Here is a 20,288-nt window from a genome sequence, read left to right as displayed (position 1 = left end):
CTCCACAGAGTGTAGAATACAAATATGCAGCCTTAAGGGTTCTGTGAATTGAATGGATGGTCTGTTTTGGTTGATGTATATATTGAGGACTTGTTGCTTTCATTGCTGAATGGGATTTCAAATCTATTTAAGTCTACACTGTAGGAGGCAGTGGTAATCTATTATTATATACCTGTAATTTTAAATAAATTAGAATCGTGATTAATCCAAATGTGTCAATGAACTTGTCAGTGAAATCACTAAAACACCAGAGCTCTTAGCATGAAAGATCTGATTCTTAGTCTTCTACCATTTTAATTATAAAGTTGTGCCATAGCTTGCAAACTGCACTACCTCAGCTATCACTTCTTATGATTTCATATCATTTCTTCCTTTCATGATCTGCCTTTGTCTCCATTTGCTGGTCAGCTTCAGGTGAGATCTTTCTGGTCTTGTTCTGATCTGGTTCTGTCACGGTTGTTCTTTCCCAAAGATAAGAAAGCAAACTACTGGGCTTTGAGAACCTGAAGAACTCAGTCCAAGTCACTGGGCAAAGGATAACCCCACTCATGCTACTGCCAGAACATTACCTATGGTCAGCGGGGGCTGGTTTATACACCATTTTTGTATCACTGGGCATGTCTACACGTGCATTTATGCCAGCTTAAAGTTACAACGCAGTAAGCAGGAATAGGCCAGTGTGTACATGTGCAGGCATTAAAGTGCATTAATGCTGCGTGTGGACTGATTTTGGACTAAAATTAGTCTCAAGCCAGTCCATGCACATAATGTTACTGCGCAGTAAGACATCTACATGTGCATTACTGCGCAGTAAGTAATCAGGCATAAATTTGATACCTGCATCATGCAGGTATCAAATTTACATTCAAGTTGGAGCAAGTTGCCGTATTTACTGTGTAGTACGGGCGTGCCCATGTAGCTGCACCCATACTGCGCAGTAAATGTGCAAGTTTAGATGCACCTGCTGTAAATATATTGGCTGTGTTCCCCAATAGCGACAACAAATGCATGAATCCAGTTAATTCCTCCCCACCCAATGTGCAAAGCTGACATCATTCACCTGGTTGATAGAGTTATGAATAGCACACATGCTCCAATTGAAAGAGAGAAGTAGAACCAGACTCATATTGAAATTCACCTTATTTATGGTGGTGTTGAAATATTACTCATTGTGACTATCTATCTTCCTTCAGCTGCACAATGAACCCACACCTAGCTAAATCATCTAGGCTGCACCACAATAGAAACATTAAATAACAATAACAAAAACACACCCATCTGAGCTAGATCCTTTACCACAGTCTCAGGCACTGAAATTGTAACTTCCAGCCCTTCACCAGATTTTACTTAAAGATGTATTTTTAAAAACAAAGATCAACAAGTACAAAACACACTTCACAAATAAAAACAAAGCAAGGGTGTTTATACATGCAGTTTACAACATCTGGATTTCCCTTTCCCTGGCTTGTTATAATGGAATAAGCCCTTGCTTCTTAGAGTGCACTTCATTCAAAATAATTCAGTTGCTCTTCATCCCAAAGTACTTTTTATTATTTATCCTGTGGCTTCTATCAATTTTTCTGTGCATTTCTTATTGTAGTTTTTAATAGCAATTTTATACAGAGAAAGTGATCCTTTCTTACTTGCAGGCATAGTAAAACATGAAAGGCAGGCAAAAACAAAATTAGATGTACAGGTGAAGAAATTTAAACTGATAGTATACTTTAGAAAGTGCAATCTGAAAAGAAATAACTGTAAAATGAGTTCATGGTCTGCTGTACATTCTCTGTCTATTGATTTGGAATCACATTTTCTCAGTTTACAAATTGAGAGTGAAACTTGCCACCAGACAGAGGCCTAAGCACCGTTAACCACTGTTCTACAGCTCCTGGTGATAACACAGGCCTTGTGTTGGCCCTGTGTGCTGAGTTGAATTTCACCCTCAAAGGTTTTTGCTCTTTGCTGATTCCAGTAACTCATCTAAGGCTCTGAAAAATTGGCTAGGTCCTTTGTGCTTTTTGCATCATCAGTTGCAGAGAAGGATCACAGTTTTGATCTCTTAATTAGGAAACATCAGTTCTTTCATTAACACATTAAGCACTTAGATACTCTGGAGATGGGCAATAATAGCAGTTGATTAGACATGAATGAGACAGATTCAGAACAGATTGCAGCCCACTCCCTCATAACTGCTTTTGCTTTGCAGTGCCTGAGGGGAAATCAGTAAGGTCAGACACAGAGATGGTTAAGATGAAGCTATTTGTATGCTTTCTGGCTGTAATAGTATGCATAGACCACGGCAGGGGTCCTGTTGGTCACCCACAACAGCCTCTTTTTTTCTGGGGAGGTGCTGGTACCTCCGCTGCCTCATTTTTTAATTTGTCTTCTTGATCTTTTAGCAACCTAGGATAATAAATACAAAACAAATTAGCCCGCTAATTGTTCAGCATTATTGTCTACATGTGACTTGATGCAAGTTGGTCTTTACAATGTTCCCACATGGTGTTAGGTGCCCAAATCCATTGAACAAGCCAGGCATTGTCATCCATCTCTGAAAATGCTGATAGAGTTTAGGGCTAAGGCAGGGGTCAGCAACCCCTGGCATGCATGCCGAGCATGGCACCCAAAGCCATTTTCCTTGGCACACCACCACCAGTTCAGGCTCTAAGCAGCTGCTGCCAGCCACGGAGCCCAAGCTGCTCCCAGCAGGCAACTTGGAGGCTGCAAGCAGACTGGGCTCCTTGGGCTGGCTACAGCTGGGAGGCTGCAAACAGCTGCTCCAGGCTCTGGCATGTCAGCACTGGCACCTTCCAAGGTAGACATTGCGGGTTTTTTTGGCACTCTGGCCAAAAAACATTGCCTACCGCTTGTGCTAAGGTGTTCAAAGGGGCTGAAGAGAGTTGCTTGGAGAATGTGTAAGATATGGCCGCTGAGGGAAGGAATTTGGGTGAGAATTCCAGCCTAAATCAAGCCACATCCAGAATGAATCTGGCCTCCTTGATCAAGCCACAGCAAAATTAGCAGCATCCTGTAGATTGAGGCCTAAGATCAGAGGGGCATGGAACAAAGCATAATATCCAACAATGGTAGGTAGAGCAATGCCTGATTTACAGTTTCCAACTTATCTGAGAGAAGAACAAATAGTTGAAGTCCTTGGCACCCTCCCACAGTCCTACTCTATGGTGGGGGGAAGCAGATTGGGCTGGCAACATCTGGAAGACCCACTGGAAGTTTCTAGTAGCCAGTCCTAAAGCTAATGTGGATCTAGGCCCAGTATGCTCTGTTCTACCCCACCATCCAATAATTTGTTCTCAGCAGAAGCTACACATATTGCTTCAGAGCTGTGATGCTAGATATTCAAGGTCTGTGTCGTGTGCTGCCATTTCATAGATGTGCCCATTCATGATGTTTGATCTCTGAACTTGTAGCCAATTCTTAGCTGTTAAGAATGGGCATAGTCCCAGCTAACTGACATCAGCAAGGTATGTGCATGGTGGGGGCGGTGGGAGAGTGCTGAGTTTTCTACAGAATGTGGAGCCAAGCAGCTTTCAGCTGTAGGTGAACTGTCAGCGTTCACAAGTTGAAGACGTATGAAAAGTGTGAGCCAACCCATTCACTTCTGCACAGCTGACAAGCCCAAAGCACACTGCTCACCTGGCTAAGGCAACCATGGATTCGCAGACATTGTGGCCTGAGGCAGCACTGCATTCATAGAACGAGAGATGATTTTCCTGAAGGATACAAGAGGCCATGCACAAATTAACTTGCCATATACATCTATTTGATAGTTTCAAACCACAGGTTGGATGGATGTAAAACAACCTGAGCATTTCCCTCTCTCCTATTAAGCATGAAAAGAGAAAGACGACAGTGCATTTAGAAAGATAACATTATTTAAATGGGACTAAAAAGGCACAACTTTCATGGGCAAAGGACTAATAATTACACAGAGGCAGACAGTGATGGAAATGTAGTTGGAAATGCATGGCCTAGAAGGTGCTGCTGCTACTGTGAAGGAGAATTTATACATGAATAAAAATCTGTGTCAAGAGCCTATTAGCTTGTAGGACTGTTGAGAATACAACTAGCTTCCTCAGCAGCTACAACGTTAGTCTTTCACTGCAGGGAAGAGATGTTTAGCATGAAGCAGACATACGTAGAAAGAGGCAGCATGGTTAGACCACTGGACATTGGAGTTTTCAGCTGAAAATTCCCAAATTCTATTTCTGGTTCTGCTAGTGACTTGCTCTGCATCCTTGAGCCCTTCTGCCCCATTCTGCCCACCTGCAAAATGGGGAGAAGGACACTTGCCTGTTCTATGGACTGTCACCAGAATGAATGCTTGGGACAGCACCTTGACAATATAAAGCAGTAAGTTCCCTGTAAAGTATCCTGAACTGGTATTGCTTGAGGTTTCTATTATGCATCTGGCAGTGAGACAAGCATGATGCCTTACAGTGGGAAGAAGCTCAGATTCCTTGTGTCAAGACTTTTACCACCTAGGGCCCCATCTGGGGCTCAAGGTAGGAGCCTCATATTGCAGCTTGTAGAATCAGGGCCTAAGTTAACAGTGAGAACAGCAAGAAGCGATAAACACACAAGCAGGGGAAGGCGACAATATTATATGGTCAGTTCCTGGCAAATGATGAATAATGCGTTAAAGGTTTTCGGCTTTGCCACAGCTCCCAGCTGGTCGTAAAATGTTTAGAAACACTCATCCTTTCAGCCATCTTTGCTTAATTATAGCCTTGGGTTTGCTTTATTCTTTTAACCATTAAACTAAGTATGAAGAAGGAATTTAAACTGATGGCAAACTCTAACAAGCCCATGCACGTACCTTTGCCAAGCGTTGACCTTGTTCAGTAGACACTTGTCTGTCTGCAGTACAGTCTATTTTGTTACCAAGCAGAAGGATAACAACCTTATCTTCCGCACCTTCCTGTAAAGGAGGACACATGGGTTGAAATCTTGGCTCCAGAGAATGTTTTTCACTGATTCCAATAGGCCAGTTTCATCCATTATCTGTTCAAATGATAACTAAGAAATAATGTCTAAATATGTTCAGAAAATGCTTAGGGTGACCCCAGTGTCTTCCATGGATTTAAGCAATAGTATAAATAGATTCATGGCTTTTAAGGCCAGAAGAGGGACCATTAGATCATCTGGTTTAATCTCCTGTATAGCACAGACCAGAGGATTTCACCTAGGTATCCTGCAGGAAGCCAAATAACTTGTTTTACTGAAGTTCATCTTCCAGAAAGGCACCTGGTCTTGTTATGAAGACGTCACATCCTGAGAAATCTGCTTCCCTTTTTGGTTCGATCTTAGTAGTATAATACTAACTGTAGAGTTGGCTGAAAATTTTGTTTAAAAAAAAAAAAAGCTTACCAAAACAATTAATTTATTTCCATTTTTCAGGGTTTAGTGCAGAAATGTTTTATTTTTTTGAATTTAGGCCTCATGTTCAAATAATCTTGAAATTATTTCCCAATTCTTTTTATTTCCCCAACACATTTGTGATAAAGAAAAAATATTGATAACTCCATTGATAATGGTTTCAATGAACAATATTAGAAACTGGTGTGAAAAAAATAAAAGTGACTGAAAGGTTGATTATTTTTGCCAAAAGTAATTATAAACCAAAATTCAATGAAAAAAAATATTTGAGACATTCCTACTTGTTCTAATTGTAGCCAGTTCTACACAAAAGTAAGGCTCTGACCCCACTTCACTATTAAAGGCCCTTTTCTTCAGAAGAATAAGGGTATTAACAGTTTAATGCTATAGAGAACACTTACCTCACATCCTCTGTATCTTCTCCAGAAAAAAACAAAGTCAGTTTGGCCCTTAGATTCACCAACCTGTTTCCTACCAGTTCCAATAGTAGCAGTAAATAGATATCTAAAGGCAAAATGTAGCTGATGCTTTTTTAGTATTGTGGTGTGATGCCTGAAGTAATGATCAGACACCGAGGAGACAAGGGTTCTATTCCCAGCTTCAGCACTAATCCTCTAGGTAACCTAGGATGTTACCTCTCTTTGCCTCAGTTTCCACACTTGTAAAATGGGAATAATGGTAATTTCAGGGGAGCAGTTATGCTGAATGCATGGTTGCAATGTGCTTGGTAATCTTCAGGGAGAAGGTACTAATAAAGGGCAAAGACTTATTGGATGAAATCCTGGTTGCTTTGTAGTCAGACTTCAGAACTGATTTTAGTAAAACCAAGATTTCACTCACTTTACCTACCTGGATACAATTCAGCCAGTACCGCACATCTGCAAAGGAGTATTCTGAAGTGACATCATACATCAATACCACTCCATCAGCTTTTCTGTAGAACTGCTTGGTGATGCTATGATACCTGTTATAAAGCACTCTTAGTTTTTATGCTGCTCTGTGGACCTCTTTTGCAACATTTAAGACAGAAAAATGGAAGTTGAAAAAAGCAGCAAACATATTTCATGTAGGACTGTGCAATATCAATTACAGTAGCAAAATAAAAAAATGCAAATGTGCATAAATATGCAAATACACATGTTTGCGAGGTCTTGAAGCAAACTTAGATGTTGCAAATTTGGCAACGGTAAAATTTAGGAGCATCATGCACAACCTCAAGGGTTCATATGTACATGAACATATAGACTGACAATTTTTTTTAATATGTCTGTCTATACATGTACTTATATTAATACACATACATGCATGTCTGGGTATGTATGTGTATACAGAAGTACCTGTATAAAATACTTTTATTTATACCACATACATGCACAAACACATATATTATACATATCAGCATATTTGGGATTAAGTCCTGGCCTCTCCGACGTGAACAGGGGTTTGCTTTTATTTCGGTGATGCATAGATTTGGCAGTTAGTACTCATTTGAAGCATCGTATTGACAACTCTGTGTTTTATCTGATCCATCTCCTGTCAGTTGTCTCACATAAGCATCTATTCTTTTTATGTGCAACTTCCTTCATTCACAGTACCCCATGAGGATATTGTGAATGAAGAGGGTTAAATAACAGGAAATTTATATAAGAAGAGGACTTTTTTTTTTTACCATATGTAACTTTTTCATACATATAGCATTGGACCTTACCTTTCTTGACCAGCCGAGTCCCACAGGCGCAGAGCAAAGCACTTCTCATCCACAAAAAGGTTTTTGACCCGATAATCCAATCCTAGTGCATGCAATGAAGTCATTTGTAAAGCAGCAGAATCCAAATGAAGTAGAGTGTGCAGGTCTGTAAGATCTACAGAGTCCACCAAACTACACACTTTGCCATAGCTATCCAGCTAAAGGTAGGAAGAGATTACTTCCTTTTTCCCCCTTCCCAGCCAACCCAGCTATGCTGACAAGTGCTTTTGTTGCCTTTTCTTATATGGTTCTCCAGTGGGTATACCAGCAGAGAGAAAACACCCTTCTGCTGGCATTTGCTACATCTCCACTAGAGGTCTCTGCCAACATGGCAATAACATGGAGGCTCTTTAGTGTGGACAGTCCCTGGGTGCAGAAATCTCAGAGTGAAATTCCCTTGTCTGTGGTGATCACAATGGTTCACCTGCCTTGCAGTTGAATTGTGAGTGGGTTTTAGGGACTGCTTCATTCTGGTGATAAAACGGGTCCAATCATTAAGATAATACAGGCAGTTTGAGGAGGTGGGTCATTGGAACACAGCCTACAGAACTAGAACAGACCAGCCATGTCATAATCCTATTGATAAATTTATCAAGCTCCATTTTAAAACCAGGTAGGATTTTTGTTCTTCCTGGCCCTACTGGAATAGACTTGCTTCCTTTTGTGTACTGGTGCACAAACCCAAATTATTGTCCCTCTTCTCAGCATGCCATAATGGGCCAGACATTATATATGAATTATTTATTTAGGCCTCAATCCTGTGGTCTGGTCCAGACTGACAGGACCTCACATGAAGAGCAGCTTCAGGACTTGAGGTTGTTAGAAAAAATACACCTAAACTCAAGGCATATGTATAAAAATCTATTTTAAAATACATAGGGGCTGGTGGTCTCTCACCTGCCTTTCAGGCAGTGTTAGCCACTGCAAGATTAGATCTGGTAGAGCACTTCCCCATACAGGTTACATCCCATGATGGACAGTGTGTGTTCTTATTGGAAGCTGAGAGATTCCTACCTACGGTAGCAGTCAGGCGTGGATTGAAGAAATCGTCATGTAGCCGGTACAGAAAGGAAGTTTTGCCAACATTGGAGTCCCCCACAAACAATACATTATAAAGATGGTCTGGATCAGGGCCAGGGTCTTTGATGAAGTCTTCTGCTGGACTCTTTTGGGACTCTCCTGGTTCAGGGCTCACTGCCTTGTTCACATCAACACTGAGTTCTTGTTTCGTTTCCATTGCATCTTCTTTGGTTTCTTCTGCTTTAGGTTTCCTAGGGCTGTGGGACAGACTCTCAGCCATGTGTACATCCCCAAACAGGCTGTCTCTGAGAATCCTTCGCTCAAGGTTAGTCTCAATATGTTCCATGTGTAGCATCTCCATGAGAGAGGAATAGTTTTGTGGAACCTCCTGTTTCTCTGGCTCTTTATGCTCAAGGGTCATGTTCTCTGGTACCTTTGCTGTGGGAGGATTCTCCTCTGGCACTGCCTGCTCAGAACTAGCAGCTGTCTTCACATCTGGAACAAGCCCATCCTTCTGCATTGGTGCCTGCTTCTGAACTTCCTCTTGTATCACCTGGTCTGAAACATCAGGAGGCTGCACATCTGGAATGAGAACATCCTCTTGCATCAGTAGTCCTTCCTGAAGCATGCTGGCTTGCAGGGGCAGCTCTGAAGCAGCAGGGGCCTGCACATCTGCATCAACAATCTTTCCCTGCATTGGATCTAGTGCCTGCACCTCACATGGGGGCAGTACATTTGCATAAGAGGTCTTCCCCAGCATTAATTCTAGTATCTCAGCTTCAGACCAGAGAGATGCATCTGCTTCATGCTGAGCTCTGTGCATTATATCTAATAAAGATTCCTCATCCAAGCACTTCACACCCACACTGACGCTCTCTCCTTGTGCTAGTTCTGGTGCCTCAGCCCTATCCAGGTGCTGCACATGTGCATCAGCACTCTTGCCCTGTGCTGTTTCAAGTTCTTGAGCCTTCTCTGCCCATGGCTCATCCACATCAGCTTCCTCGCCCTTCCTCACTTCAAGTATCTTGGTCTTATCCAGGGACCACACCTCTACACCAGTACTCTCTCCTTTCATTGCTCCTAGTACCAGAGCCTCATCTCGGGGCCACAGTTGTGCCATAACAAGACCTCCTTGGGATACTTTTAGTACCTGTGCCTTATCCAGATGCTGCACATCTGCATTGTCTCCCTCTGTCAGGTGCTCTTTGTCTATATCAACTCTCTCTCCCTGCATTGATTCTACTGTTTCAGTCTCAGCCATGTGTGGCATGTCTATAGCCATGTTTTGTCCATCTGTATCAACACCCTCTCCCTGTGCTACTGCTACTAATTGGGCCTCAGCCAGATGTTCCATATCTACCTTAGGACTTCCTGCCAGTGTTGCTTCTAACAGTTGCACTGCCTCCAGGTGCTGCTCATCTGCATCAGCACCCTTGCCATGCATGGCTTTAAGGTCTTGAGGCTCCACCAGGTGCAGCCTCCCCTCATCAACTCCCTCACCCTTCATCACTTCCAGCATCTCAGCCTTATCCAGGGACCACACCTCTGTGTCAGTGGTCTCCCCCTGCATTTGTCCTAGTACCAGAGCCTCATCCTGGGGCCACAGTTCTGCCATAACAAGATCTCCCTGTGATTCTTCTGGTACATGAACCTTAACCAGGTGCTGCACATTGTTATCGTCTCTCTCTCCCTTCATCACACCTAGTGTTAGAAAGTCATTCAGGTGCTCTTTGTCTATATCAACTCTCTCTCCCTGCATTGATCCTGCTGTTTCTGTCTCAGCCAGGTGTGGCATGTCTACATCCCCTCTCTCGCTGGTTGTTATTTCTAGTGACTCATCTGTGTCAGCATGCTCCCCCTGGGTTACTTCTAGGAACTGAGCTTCATCAAGGATTTGCATACCTGTATCCTCTCTCTCTCTGGGAATAACACCAAGCTTTATACCCTCTTCAAGCTGTTGCATAACTGCATGCTCTCTCCCACCTGCTGTTATTTCTACCATCATATCTTCACCCAGATGCTCTGTGTCTGCACCCCTTGTTTCTTCTTGTTCCAGAGTCTCATTGTAGGGCAGCATATCTGCTTCCACACTCTTCTGCTGGGCTCCTCTTAATGCCTGCCCCTCCTCTAGGGACTGCACATCTCTTTTTGCACCTGCACTTTCCTCCTCTGTAACTTGTAATAGATGAGCCTCACTCAGGGTCTGCACAGCTGTACTAATGCTCTCTCTCTGTGGTACTGTCAATGACCAGGCCTCATCCAGATATTCCATATCTGCATCAATCTCCTCTCCCTCTTGTACATCTAACATTTGGGCCTTATCAAAGCTTGGCAGATCTGAATCAGCAGTTTCTCCCTTTGATATTTCTACTGTCTCAGCCCTATCCAGGTGTTGTCCATCTGTATCAACACCCTCCCCCTGTGCTACTGCCACTAACTTGGCCTCATCCAGATGTTCCATGTATACCTTAGTGCTCCCTGCCTGTGTTATGTCTAACATTGCCACTGCCTCCAGGTCCTGCACATCTGCATCAGCACCCTTACCCTGCAGTGTTTCAGGTTCTTGAGGCTCCATCAGTTGCTTCCTCCCCTCCTCAACTCCCTCACCCTTCATCACTTTCACTATCTCAGCCTTATCCAGGGACCACACCTCTGCACCAGTGATCTCCCCCTGCATTGCTCCTAGTACCAGAGCCTCATTCTTGTCCCACAACTCTGCCATAACAAGATCTCCCTGCGATACTTCTGGTACCTGAGCCTTATCCAGATACTGCACATCTGCATCATCTCTCTTTTCCTTTGCCATGCCTAGTGCTACAACCGCATCCAGGTGCTCCAATTCTATATCAACACTCTCTCCCGACATTGCTTCTACTGCGTCTAACTCATCCTGGTGTGGGATGTCTGTATCCTTTCGCTCTCCTTTCATTAACTCTAGTAACTCAGCCTCATCCAAGTGTTGCACATCTGTCTCAACATGCGCCCCCAGTGATTCTTCTAGGACCTGAGCCTCATCAAGGGCCTGCATCCCTGCATCCTCTGTCTCTCTGGGAATCACATGAAGCTTGTTAGCTTCTCCCAGCTGTTGCATAACTGCATCCTCTCTCTCTCCTGTTGTTACTTCTATTATTACAGCTTCACTCAGACACTCCCCATCTGCAACCCTAGTTTTGCCCTGTGATTCTTTTTGTTCCTGATCCTCAGCACAGATCAGAATATCTGCTCCTGCACTCTCTTCCTGGGTTCCTCTTAATGCCTCCTCTTCCTCCAGGGACTGCATGTTTCTTTCTGTGCCTGCACCTTCCTCCTGTGTAACTTGTAATAGCTGAGCCTCACTCAGGATCTGCACAGCTGCACTAATGCCCTCTCCCTGTGGTACTGTCAATGACCAGGTCTCATCCAGATGTTCCATAACTGCATCAGTCTCCTCTCCTTCTCGTAGGTCTAACATTAGGGCCTTATCCAAGCATAGCAGATCTGCATCAGTACTTGTTCTTTTTGGCATTTCTACTGTCTGAGCAATATCCCTGTTTTGTCCATCTGTATCAACACCCTCTCCCTGTGCTACTGCTACTAATTGGGCCTCAGCCAGATGTTCCATATCTACCTTAGGACTTCCTGCCAGTGTTGCTTCTAACAGTTGCACTGCCTCCAGGTGCTGCTCATCTGCATCAGCACCCTTGCCATGCATGGCTTTAAGGTCTTGAGGCTCCACCAGGTGCAGCCTCCCCTCATCAACTCCCTCACCCTTCATCACTTCCAGCATCTCAGCCTTATCCAGGGACCACACCTCTGTGTCAGTGGTCTCCCCCTGCATTTGTCCTAGTACCAGAGCCTCATCCTGGGGCCACAGTTCTGCCATAACAAGATCTCCCTGTGATTCTTCTGGTACCTGAGCCTTAACCAGGTGCTGCACATTTTCATTGTCTCTCTCTCCCTTTGTCAAGCCTGGTGTCAGAAAGTCATTCAGGTGTTGTGTGTCTGTATCAGCTCTCTCTCCCTGCATTGATCCTAGTGCTTCTGTGTCAGCCAGGTGTGGCACTTCTACATCTTTTCTCTCTCCAGTCATTATTTCTAGTGACTCATCTGTCTCAACATGCTCCCCCTGTGTGCCTTCTAGGACCTGAGCCTTATGCAGGGCCTGCATAACTACATCCTCTTTCTCTCTAGGAATCCCATCAGGCTTTTTGGCTTCTTCCAGCTTTTGCACAGATGCATCCTCTCTCTCTTCTTTTAGATCTACCATCACAACGTCACTCAGAAGCTCCCCGTCTGCACTGCCCATTTCACCCGCTGTTCCTTCTTCTTCCTGATCCTCACTGCAGAGCAGAATATCTGCCCCCACACTCTCCTCCAGGGCTCTTCTTAATGCCTGCACCTCCTCCAGGGACTGCACATCTCTTTCTGTGTCTGCAATTTCCTCCTGTGTAACTCGTAATAGCACAGTCTCACTCAGGATCTGCACAGCTGCACTAATGCCCTCTCCCAGTGGTGTTGTCAATGACCAGGCCTCATCCAGATGTTTCATATCTGCATCGGTCTCCTTTTCTATTTCTAATATTTGGGTCTTACCTAAGTGTGGCAGATCTGTACCAGCAGTTTCTCCCTTTGGTATTTCTACTGTCTCAGCCCTATCCAGGTGTTGTCCATCTGTATCAACACCCTCCTCCAGTGCTGCTGCCACTAATTGGGCCTCATCCAGATGTTCCATGTCTACCTCAGCACTCCCTGCCTCTGCTACTTTTGATATTCGCACTACCTCCCGGTGCTGCACATCTACATCAGCACCCTTGCCATGTGCAGTTTCAAGGTCTTGGGACTCCACCAGATGCTGCCTCCCCTCATCAACTCCCTCACCCTTCATCACTTCCAGCATCTCGGCTTTATCCAGAGACCACACCTCTGTGTCAGTGGTCTCCCCCTGCATTTGTCCTAGTACCGGAGCCTCATCCTGGGGCCACAGTTCTGCCGTAACAAGATCTCCCTGTGATTCTTCTGGTACCTGAGCCTTAACCAGGTGCTGCACATCTCCATCATCTCCCTCTCTCTTTTTAACATCTAGTGCCACAGCCTCATCCAGGAGTTTCTTAGATGCATCAACACTGTCTCCTGGCATTGCTTCTACTGCCTGTGCCTCATCCAGGTGTTGCACATCTGTCTCAACATACTCCCCCTGTATTCCTTCTAGGACCTGAGCCTCATGCAGGGCCTGCATAACTGCATCCTCTCTCTCTCTAGGAATCTCATCAGGCTTTTTAGCTTCTTCCAGCTTTTGCACAGATGCATCCTCTCTCTTTACTGTTAGGTCTACCATCACAACCTCACTCAGAAGCTCCCTGTCTGCACTGCCCATTTCACCCTCTGTTCCATCTTCTTCCTGATCCTCACTGCAGAGCAGAATATCTGCCCCCACACTCTCCTCCAGGGCTCCTGTTAATGCCTGTGCCTCCTCCAGGGACTGCACATCTGTTTCTGTGTCTGCAATTTCCTCCTGTGTAACTTTTAATAGCTGAGCCTCAATCAGGGTCTGCTCAGCTATACTAATGCCCTCTGCCAGGGGTACTCTCAATGACCAGGCATCGTCCAAATGTTCCAGATCTGCATCAGTCTCCTTTTCTATTTCTAATATTTGGGCCTTACCTAAGTGTGGCAGATCTGTACCAGCAGTTCCTCCCTTTGGTATTTCTACTGTCTCTGCCCTATCCAGGTGTTGTCCATCTATATCAACACCCTCCCCCTGTGCTCCTGTCACTAGCTGGGCCTCATCCAGATGTTCCATATCTACCTCAGCACTTCCTGCCTGTGTTACTTCTAACAGTTGCACTGCCTCCTGGTGCTGCACATCTACATCAGCACCCTTGCCATGTGCGGTTTCAAGGTCTTGAGGCTCCACCAGGTGCTGCGTCCCCTCATCAACTCCCTCACCCTTCATCACTTCTAGCATCTCAGCCTTATCCAGAGACCACACCTCTGTGTCAGTGGTCTCCCTCTGCATTTGTCCTAGTACCAGAGCCTCATCCTGGGGCCACAGTTTTGCTGTAACAAGATCTCCCTGCAATTCTTCTGGTACCTGAATCGTAACCAGGTGCTGCACATTTTGATAGTCTCTCTCTCCCTTTGTCATGCCCAGTGTCAGGAAGTCATTCACATGCTCTGTGTCTATATCAACTCTCTCTCCCTGCATTGATCCTACTGCTTCTGTCTCAGCCAAGTGTGGCCCATCTACATCCTCTCTTTCTCCCGTCATTGTTTTTAGTGACTCACCTTTGTCAACATGTTCCCCCTGGGTTCCTTCTAGGACCTGAGCCCCATCAAGGATCTGCGTACATGCATCTTCTCTCTCTCTGGGAATCACACCAAGCTTTTTAGCCTCTTCAAGGTGTTGCATAACTGGAAGCTCTCTCCCTCCTGTTGTTACTTCTACCATCACAACTTTACCCAGATGCTCTGGGTCTGCCCTCGTTTCTTCTTGTTCCTGATTCTCATTGTAGGGCAGCATATCTGCCACTACTCTCTCCTCCTGGGCTCCTTTTAATGCCTGCCTCTCCTCCAGGGGCTGCACATCTCTTTCTGTGTCTGCACTTTCCTCCTGCGTAACTTGTAACAGCTGAGCCTCACTCAGGGTCTGCATAGCTGTACTAATGCCTTCTCCCTGTGTCAGCGACCAGGCCTCATCCAGATGTTCCATAACTGCATCAGTCTCCTCTCCCTCTCGTACATCTAACATTTGGGCCTTGTCCAAGCATGGCAGATCTGCATCAGTACTTTTTCCTTTTGGCATTTCTACTGTCTCAGCCATATCTATGTTTTGTCCATCTGTATCAACACCCTCTCCCTGTGCTACTGCCACTAACTGGGCTTCATTCAGATGTTCCTTATCTACCTCAGCACTCCCTACATGTGTTACTTCTAACATTTGCCCTGCCTCCAGGTCCTGCTCATCTGTATCAGCACCCTTGCCATGAGTGGTTTCAAGTTCTTGAGACTCTGCCAGTTGCTGCCTCCCCTCATCAGCTACCTCACTCTTCATCACTTCCAATGTCTCAGCCTTATCCAGGGACCACACCTCTGCACTAGTGATCTCTCCCTGCATTGCTCCTAGTACCAGAACCTCATCCCGGGACCACAGTTCTGCCCTAACAAGATCTCCCTGCAATACTCTTGGTACCTGAGCCTTATCCAGATGCTTCCTATCCACATTATCTCTCTCTCCCTTTGTCATGCCTAGTGTCAGAACCTCATCCAGGTGCTCCTCGTCTACATCAGCACTCTCTCCTTCCACTGATTCTACAGCTTCTGCCTCATCCCCATGTGGCACATCTACATCCTCTCTCTCTCCTTTCCTTATTTCTAGTGTGTCAGTCCCATCCAGGAATGGGATGTCTGCATCCTCATTCCTTCCCTGCAGTGCTTCTATTGCCTCCTCCTCATCCAGTTGTTGCACATCTGCATATCTCTCTCCCTGCATACGTTCAACTGTTGCAACCTCACCCATGCACTCCCTGCCTGCCCCATTTTCTCTCCATAGTCCTTCAAGCTCCTCAGCCCTATCCAGGAGCTGCACATCTGCACTTCCGTTCTCTTCCTGGACTGCTCTTAAGCCCTGCCCCTCCATACTATCACTGTGCCCTGTTCCTATTGCCAGAGCCTCTGCAAGGGGCTGCACTTCTGGGTCTGCACTTTGCCCCTGCACTACTTCTAATAGCTGAGCCTCAGTCAGGGTCTCCATTGTTGCATTAAGACCCTCTCCTTGTGGTTCTGCCAACCATTGGTCCTCATCCAGATATTTCACCCTTGTACCAACCCTGTCTCCTGGTCTGTCGTCTACTGTCTCACCCGTATCTAGGTGTTGCACATCTGTGACAGCATGCTCCCCTTGGGTGTATTCTAGGACCTGTGCCCCATCAGGATGCTGCAGAGCTGCATCCTCTCTCTCCCCCTTCATTATTTCTAGTGTCTCTGCCTCACCTAGGAGCTGCACATCTGCCTTGGTGCTCACTTCCTGTGTTACTGCCAGTGGGTGAATTGGATCGGGCCCTGCTGGCTGAGAAGCACCAGCCTGCTCTGCTTCCTGAGCATGAAGTTCTGCTTGGGATGGTCCCTTGGTCCGAGGCTCTCCTCGTAAGGTGGCCTGATTGGCAAATACTGCCAGTGCCCCCTCTAAGACCTTTGCTTCTGCGTCATTTCTCCACTGTGCCTCCTGTTCTGCCTCTTTTACCTGCTCAGTTCCTTGCCCAGAATCCCCACCTTGTCTGCCCGGCTGTAAAGAACCATCTCTTTGTGGGAGGAGCTCATCTCTCCGTATTTCTGGCCCTCTTTTCAGAGCTGCTATTGCATCATTCAGTTCTCGCAGCAGAGAGCTTTGGCCTGTAAGCTCTTGTGGGAAACACTGCTGTCCCTCCATGAACTCTAAGACAGGATCCTCTTCTATGGAGATCACTCTTTTCCAGGGGCCTGAATCACTCCCAGCAGCAATGGAAATGTTTTCTTCTTCTGGCCCTTTCTGTGGTGCCCTGCAAAGAAACATAGATGATGGCATGCGATGTGCACAGGAACAATGTGTGCAAACATGCTTCACTGCCTCCACACCCTTGAGCTGTGCTAGTGGTGTGACAACCTCGCCACAGTGCTGGTGTGGTAACATAACACAGACAGCACCTGTTTCAAGGGGCTGTTGTTTAACCCTTTGCACATGGGGTGGGACTAAAAAGCATTCAAAACACCTCCAATTAGTGAATCAGTAAAACAAGAGGAAAGTTTGATCCAAATATGAAGCACTGATGCAGGATGATCCAGGGCATCAAGCTGAAATAACTGATCTAATTATTTCAGGAGGCCTAAGGAAGGGTGGACAATACCTGAAAGCTTGACTATAACTATACCAATACCAACCATGCTGTTAGTTCAATAAAAGACATCAACCACAAGAATTCTTGCACTTTGTAAAAGGAAGAAAAAGTGAGGGAGAGATTGCGTGCAGGAAAGGGGCAGCACCACTAGAACTGGATGGCCAGTGGTGGCCAGCGGAGCAGTAGAACAATGTTCTACTGCTTGGGCTGAAGAAGTAATGCCATTGCCTAATAGCAAATAGAAGAGATGACTGCTTGCTTAGCCGACAGGCTAGACAAGGTAATGCTGAAATTACAAACACACTAATAGACATCCATTGAGCAAAACGCCCCTATGGAGCTGCTCCAAGTAGCAGGGCTATCCAGTCAAGCTGCCCTTCCCACGATGTGCCGAATATGAGCTATGCCTCCCACCAGGTGCTAATCGCATTACGGTGTCCCACTGGGGTTTCAGCAGAGCATAGGAGCAGAGAACCAGCAGTGTAACAGCCTCAGAGACAGAGCAAGGTGCTAACAGGAGGACAAGGAGTTATCACTTCTTTGATCCTGCCCCAGACAAACCAGCTGGCCATGTTCCTGGCACTTACAGCTGAGGGGTGCCCTCTGGTTCCTGATGCCTGAGCTGGGATCCAAGCCTGATCCACATTTCAGAGTGGGGCATTTCCTTATTCAGCATTTCCTGAAAAGGAAGGGGGGAAGAGGGGTCAATAACAGACTTCCCAGAGAAATACAAGATACCTCTGCCCATATAATGCCAACTTCTTTTTCTCAGAACAGTGAAGTCCCTTATCCCCATTTCTGGTTCATTTCAATTTCAGTTTCCATTTCAGTGGAACCTACATCAACATCTTTCCACCCACCGGGCTTCAGAGTGCTTTGCAAATGGATTAGGATTGTCATCCATATTTTACTGATCTGGAAGTTGAAAGGCAGAGAAGGGAAGTGACTCAGGTCAGTGACCTGGGCCAATATCTCACAGCTTGCAGAGTGGGGGCTTAGAGCCATGAGATCATCCTCACACCCTGTGAAGGCTGCACCCAATCTTCACATTGTCCAAGTGTTGTGCTGGTGTCCAGCATACTAACATTTGTTGCAGGAAGCACGTGGCTGGCCGTGGGAACTGTGTGGCTGACTGGATATTGTGCCCTGTGGGCTGATTAAAATCTGACTCACTTCTTTTGTAAGGGGGCTGCCTAAATTTGAGTTGGTCTCCCAGCCTAAATGAGCAAGGAAAAATGGGGCAGATATGCAGCTGGGGTCAAAGGGAATTGCTCCATTGAAGCCAAAAGAGCTCCACTAATTTATTCTAGCTGAAAAGCTGGCTCCAGATGGTTTCTATTCTTTAGCTACAAGCAGCTCCACTGATATCCTCAAGAAACTCTTAAGTCTGATGATATTCCATCTATGCTGCATTGGGGCATCCAGGAGTATTGAGCCTGTGTAGAAACTATGAGCTCTGCTTACCACAGCAAATCTGGTACAACGAGGCTCCAGGACAGACTAAAGGGGAACAGTCCCAGTGACCCTCTATATCATCTCTGCAGCAGCTCTACCATGCCTGGTCCCCAGAAGTAGCTCAAAAGGGCCATTGCGAGAGGCATAAATGAGAGCAACCTTAGGGCTACTCTGACATACACTGGATCAGATGCTGGTGAATCCAGCCTAGTATGTGACAGCGAAAGGTGCCTTAGAAACACAGAAAGATTAAGGTGCAATAAGATTCCAGCACCCCAGAGGGCATTGCTAGAGCTGCACTTACTGTCTTTTGGAGGTGCTAGGGTCAGTGAAGTTAGGCAACTCCTCTCTGAAGGGATAGCGCCAAAGGGCGGGAAGGCAGTTGTATTGCAAGGGAAGGCAAAGACAATGTGAAAGGCTCCCCAGACCTATGAGAACAGAAGCAATCCCATCACCGCGACCTGTCCCCACTCAGACAAAATACCTGGGAAGGTGAAGGAGTCTCAAAGGACATGTCAGCCAGTGGTCTGTCCCTGCAAACAGAAAGAGGCAACAGTGATTTTACAACTGCTGTGTATGATGCCATACATGTCATGCCTTCACCAAGATCCCTCAGCTGCAGGATGCTGCTATCCCTACTGAGCACAGTGAGGGATTCCATCATGGGACAGCTGGTGAGATTGAGGTAGAAAAGAAAGGGGTTATTTGAAGAGTGGAAAAAGGAGTGTGTGCATTCAGGCTGGTGACAGGTGGCAGAACTCTGTCCATGGAGCAGGGATGGCCGGGGGAGCAGTAGGGCAAGCTTCCCTCCAGCATAGATCCTGGCTTCTGCCTCGCCCTTGATCTGGGGGTTCCTCTCTGGGAGAGAGGCTGACCTTTAGACAGCCCAAAGCCTTTTCTCCAGCCTGTGGTGTCCCATAGTGACCACCCGAGGAGTACTTGCCTTGTTTCTTCACTGTGCAGCTGGGATACCCTGCTTTTCATAGCACCCAGGTACTCTTGGGTCTCTTGGAGCTGCTGGTGGATTTGGTGCAGCTGGGTCTCCAGGTCCTGGTTGGTTTGTTTCAGCTGCTGGTTTTCAGAGCTGGCAGCCTGCTGGTTGGTCTGGAGGCTATGAAATTCAGTCTCAAGCTGTGAGGAGGAAAGAGGTGGTGAATTCAAGGACCCAGAGAGGAGCTAGCGGGGAGGTTGTTAGACTTACCAGCAACACACACAAACCCATGAATAATGAGCTAATCAGATCCTGGGCCTGGGGCCAAGCTTCCTTGTAGGCCAGCTCCCGTGCGCTTGTGCCCTCTTCAGAAAATGCACTGCCTTCTGCTTCACACAGGGCTTGAAGCCTGGATCCCAAACTAACAACACAAAGGAGTAGCCCCATCTTCCACCTGCTCCCAGAAGACCGTGCCCTGCTTGGCTGGGATTAGTGGGGCTGACTGATGGCCTGGCTTTGAATCACTACTTTGAAATATCCAGGCAACCTAGCATTTTACTCTCCTCAGTAGGATCTTGCCAGTGCAATGGAAGAGTCGTTGTTGTAGAAGGCAGGGTAGATTTTTCACCTTATAGACTAACCAAAGTAGAGATATATACAGCACAAGCTTTCGTGAGTTGGAGCTCACTTCATCAGATGCTGTGAAAAGATGTGCAAAAAGCAGAGTATAAGGAGGAAAGAGAAAACAGAATCAGCTCTGTCAGCAATTGACTCTTCATAACTCTGCAACCTACTCAGCCTTGGTTCTGGGGGTGGGACTTCCATGAGTGGAACAAGTGCACGAGCATGCAGCAGAGATCTGTGCTATTAGGCAATACACGCTGCATTC

General features: G+C 46.1%; 1 protein-coding gene across 4 annotated transcripts in view; it reads right to left on the bottom strand.

Annotated features, from left to right (window-relative positions):
• Window positions 1–1,403: 1,403 nt before the first annotated feature.
• Window positions 1,404–20,288, bottom strand: part of RAB44 (RAB44, member RAS oncogene family) — a 36,070-nt gene continuing 17,185 nt past the window's right edge. Inside the window, exons 7-16 of one of the 4 annotated variants that reach the window (XM_019513910.1) lie at window positions 19,412–19,599; window positions 18,953–19,001; window positions 17,601–17,692; window positions 16,412–16,677; window positions 8,159–8,746; window positions 7,106–7,187; window positions 6,247–6,361; window positions 4,838–4,939; window positions 3,655–3,731; window positions 1,404–2,403 (exon numbers count right to left, since the gene is read on the bottom strand). In XM_019513910.1, coding sequence (XP_019369455.1) covers window positions 2,316–2,403; window positions 3,655–3,731; window positions 4,838–4,939; window positions 6,247–6,361; window positions 7,106–7,187; window positions 8,159–8,746; window positions 16,412–16,677; window positions 17,601–17,692; window positions 18,953–19,001; window positions 19,412–19,599 — 1,647 coding nt within the window. In that variant the 3' untranslated portion in view covers window positions 1,404–2,315. Of the gene's footprint in view, window positions 2,404–3,654; window positions 3,732–4,836; window positions 4,940–6,246; window positions 6,362–7,105; window positions 7,188–8,158; window positions 12,293–16,411; window positions 16,678–17,600; window positions 17,693–18,952; window positions 19,002–19,411; window positions 19,600–20,288 lie in introns of those variants that run through there. The other 3 variants (XM_019513908.1, XR_002096691.1, XM_019513909.1) reach the window with 3 other exon arrangements.

Source organism: Gavialis gangeticus, unplaced genomic scaffold, assembly GCF_001723915.1.
Source record: "Gavialis gangeticus isolate Ggan-Ray unplaced genomic scaffold, GavGan_comp1, whole genome shotgun sequence".
Lineage (NCBI taxonomy): Eukaryota > Metazoa > Chordata > Crocodylia > Gavialidae > Gavialis > Gavialis gangeticus.
The sequence above is the reverse complement of the archived record's forward strand: the minus strand, read 5'-3'. Positions and strand labels throughout refer to the sequence as shown.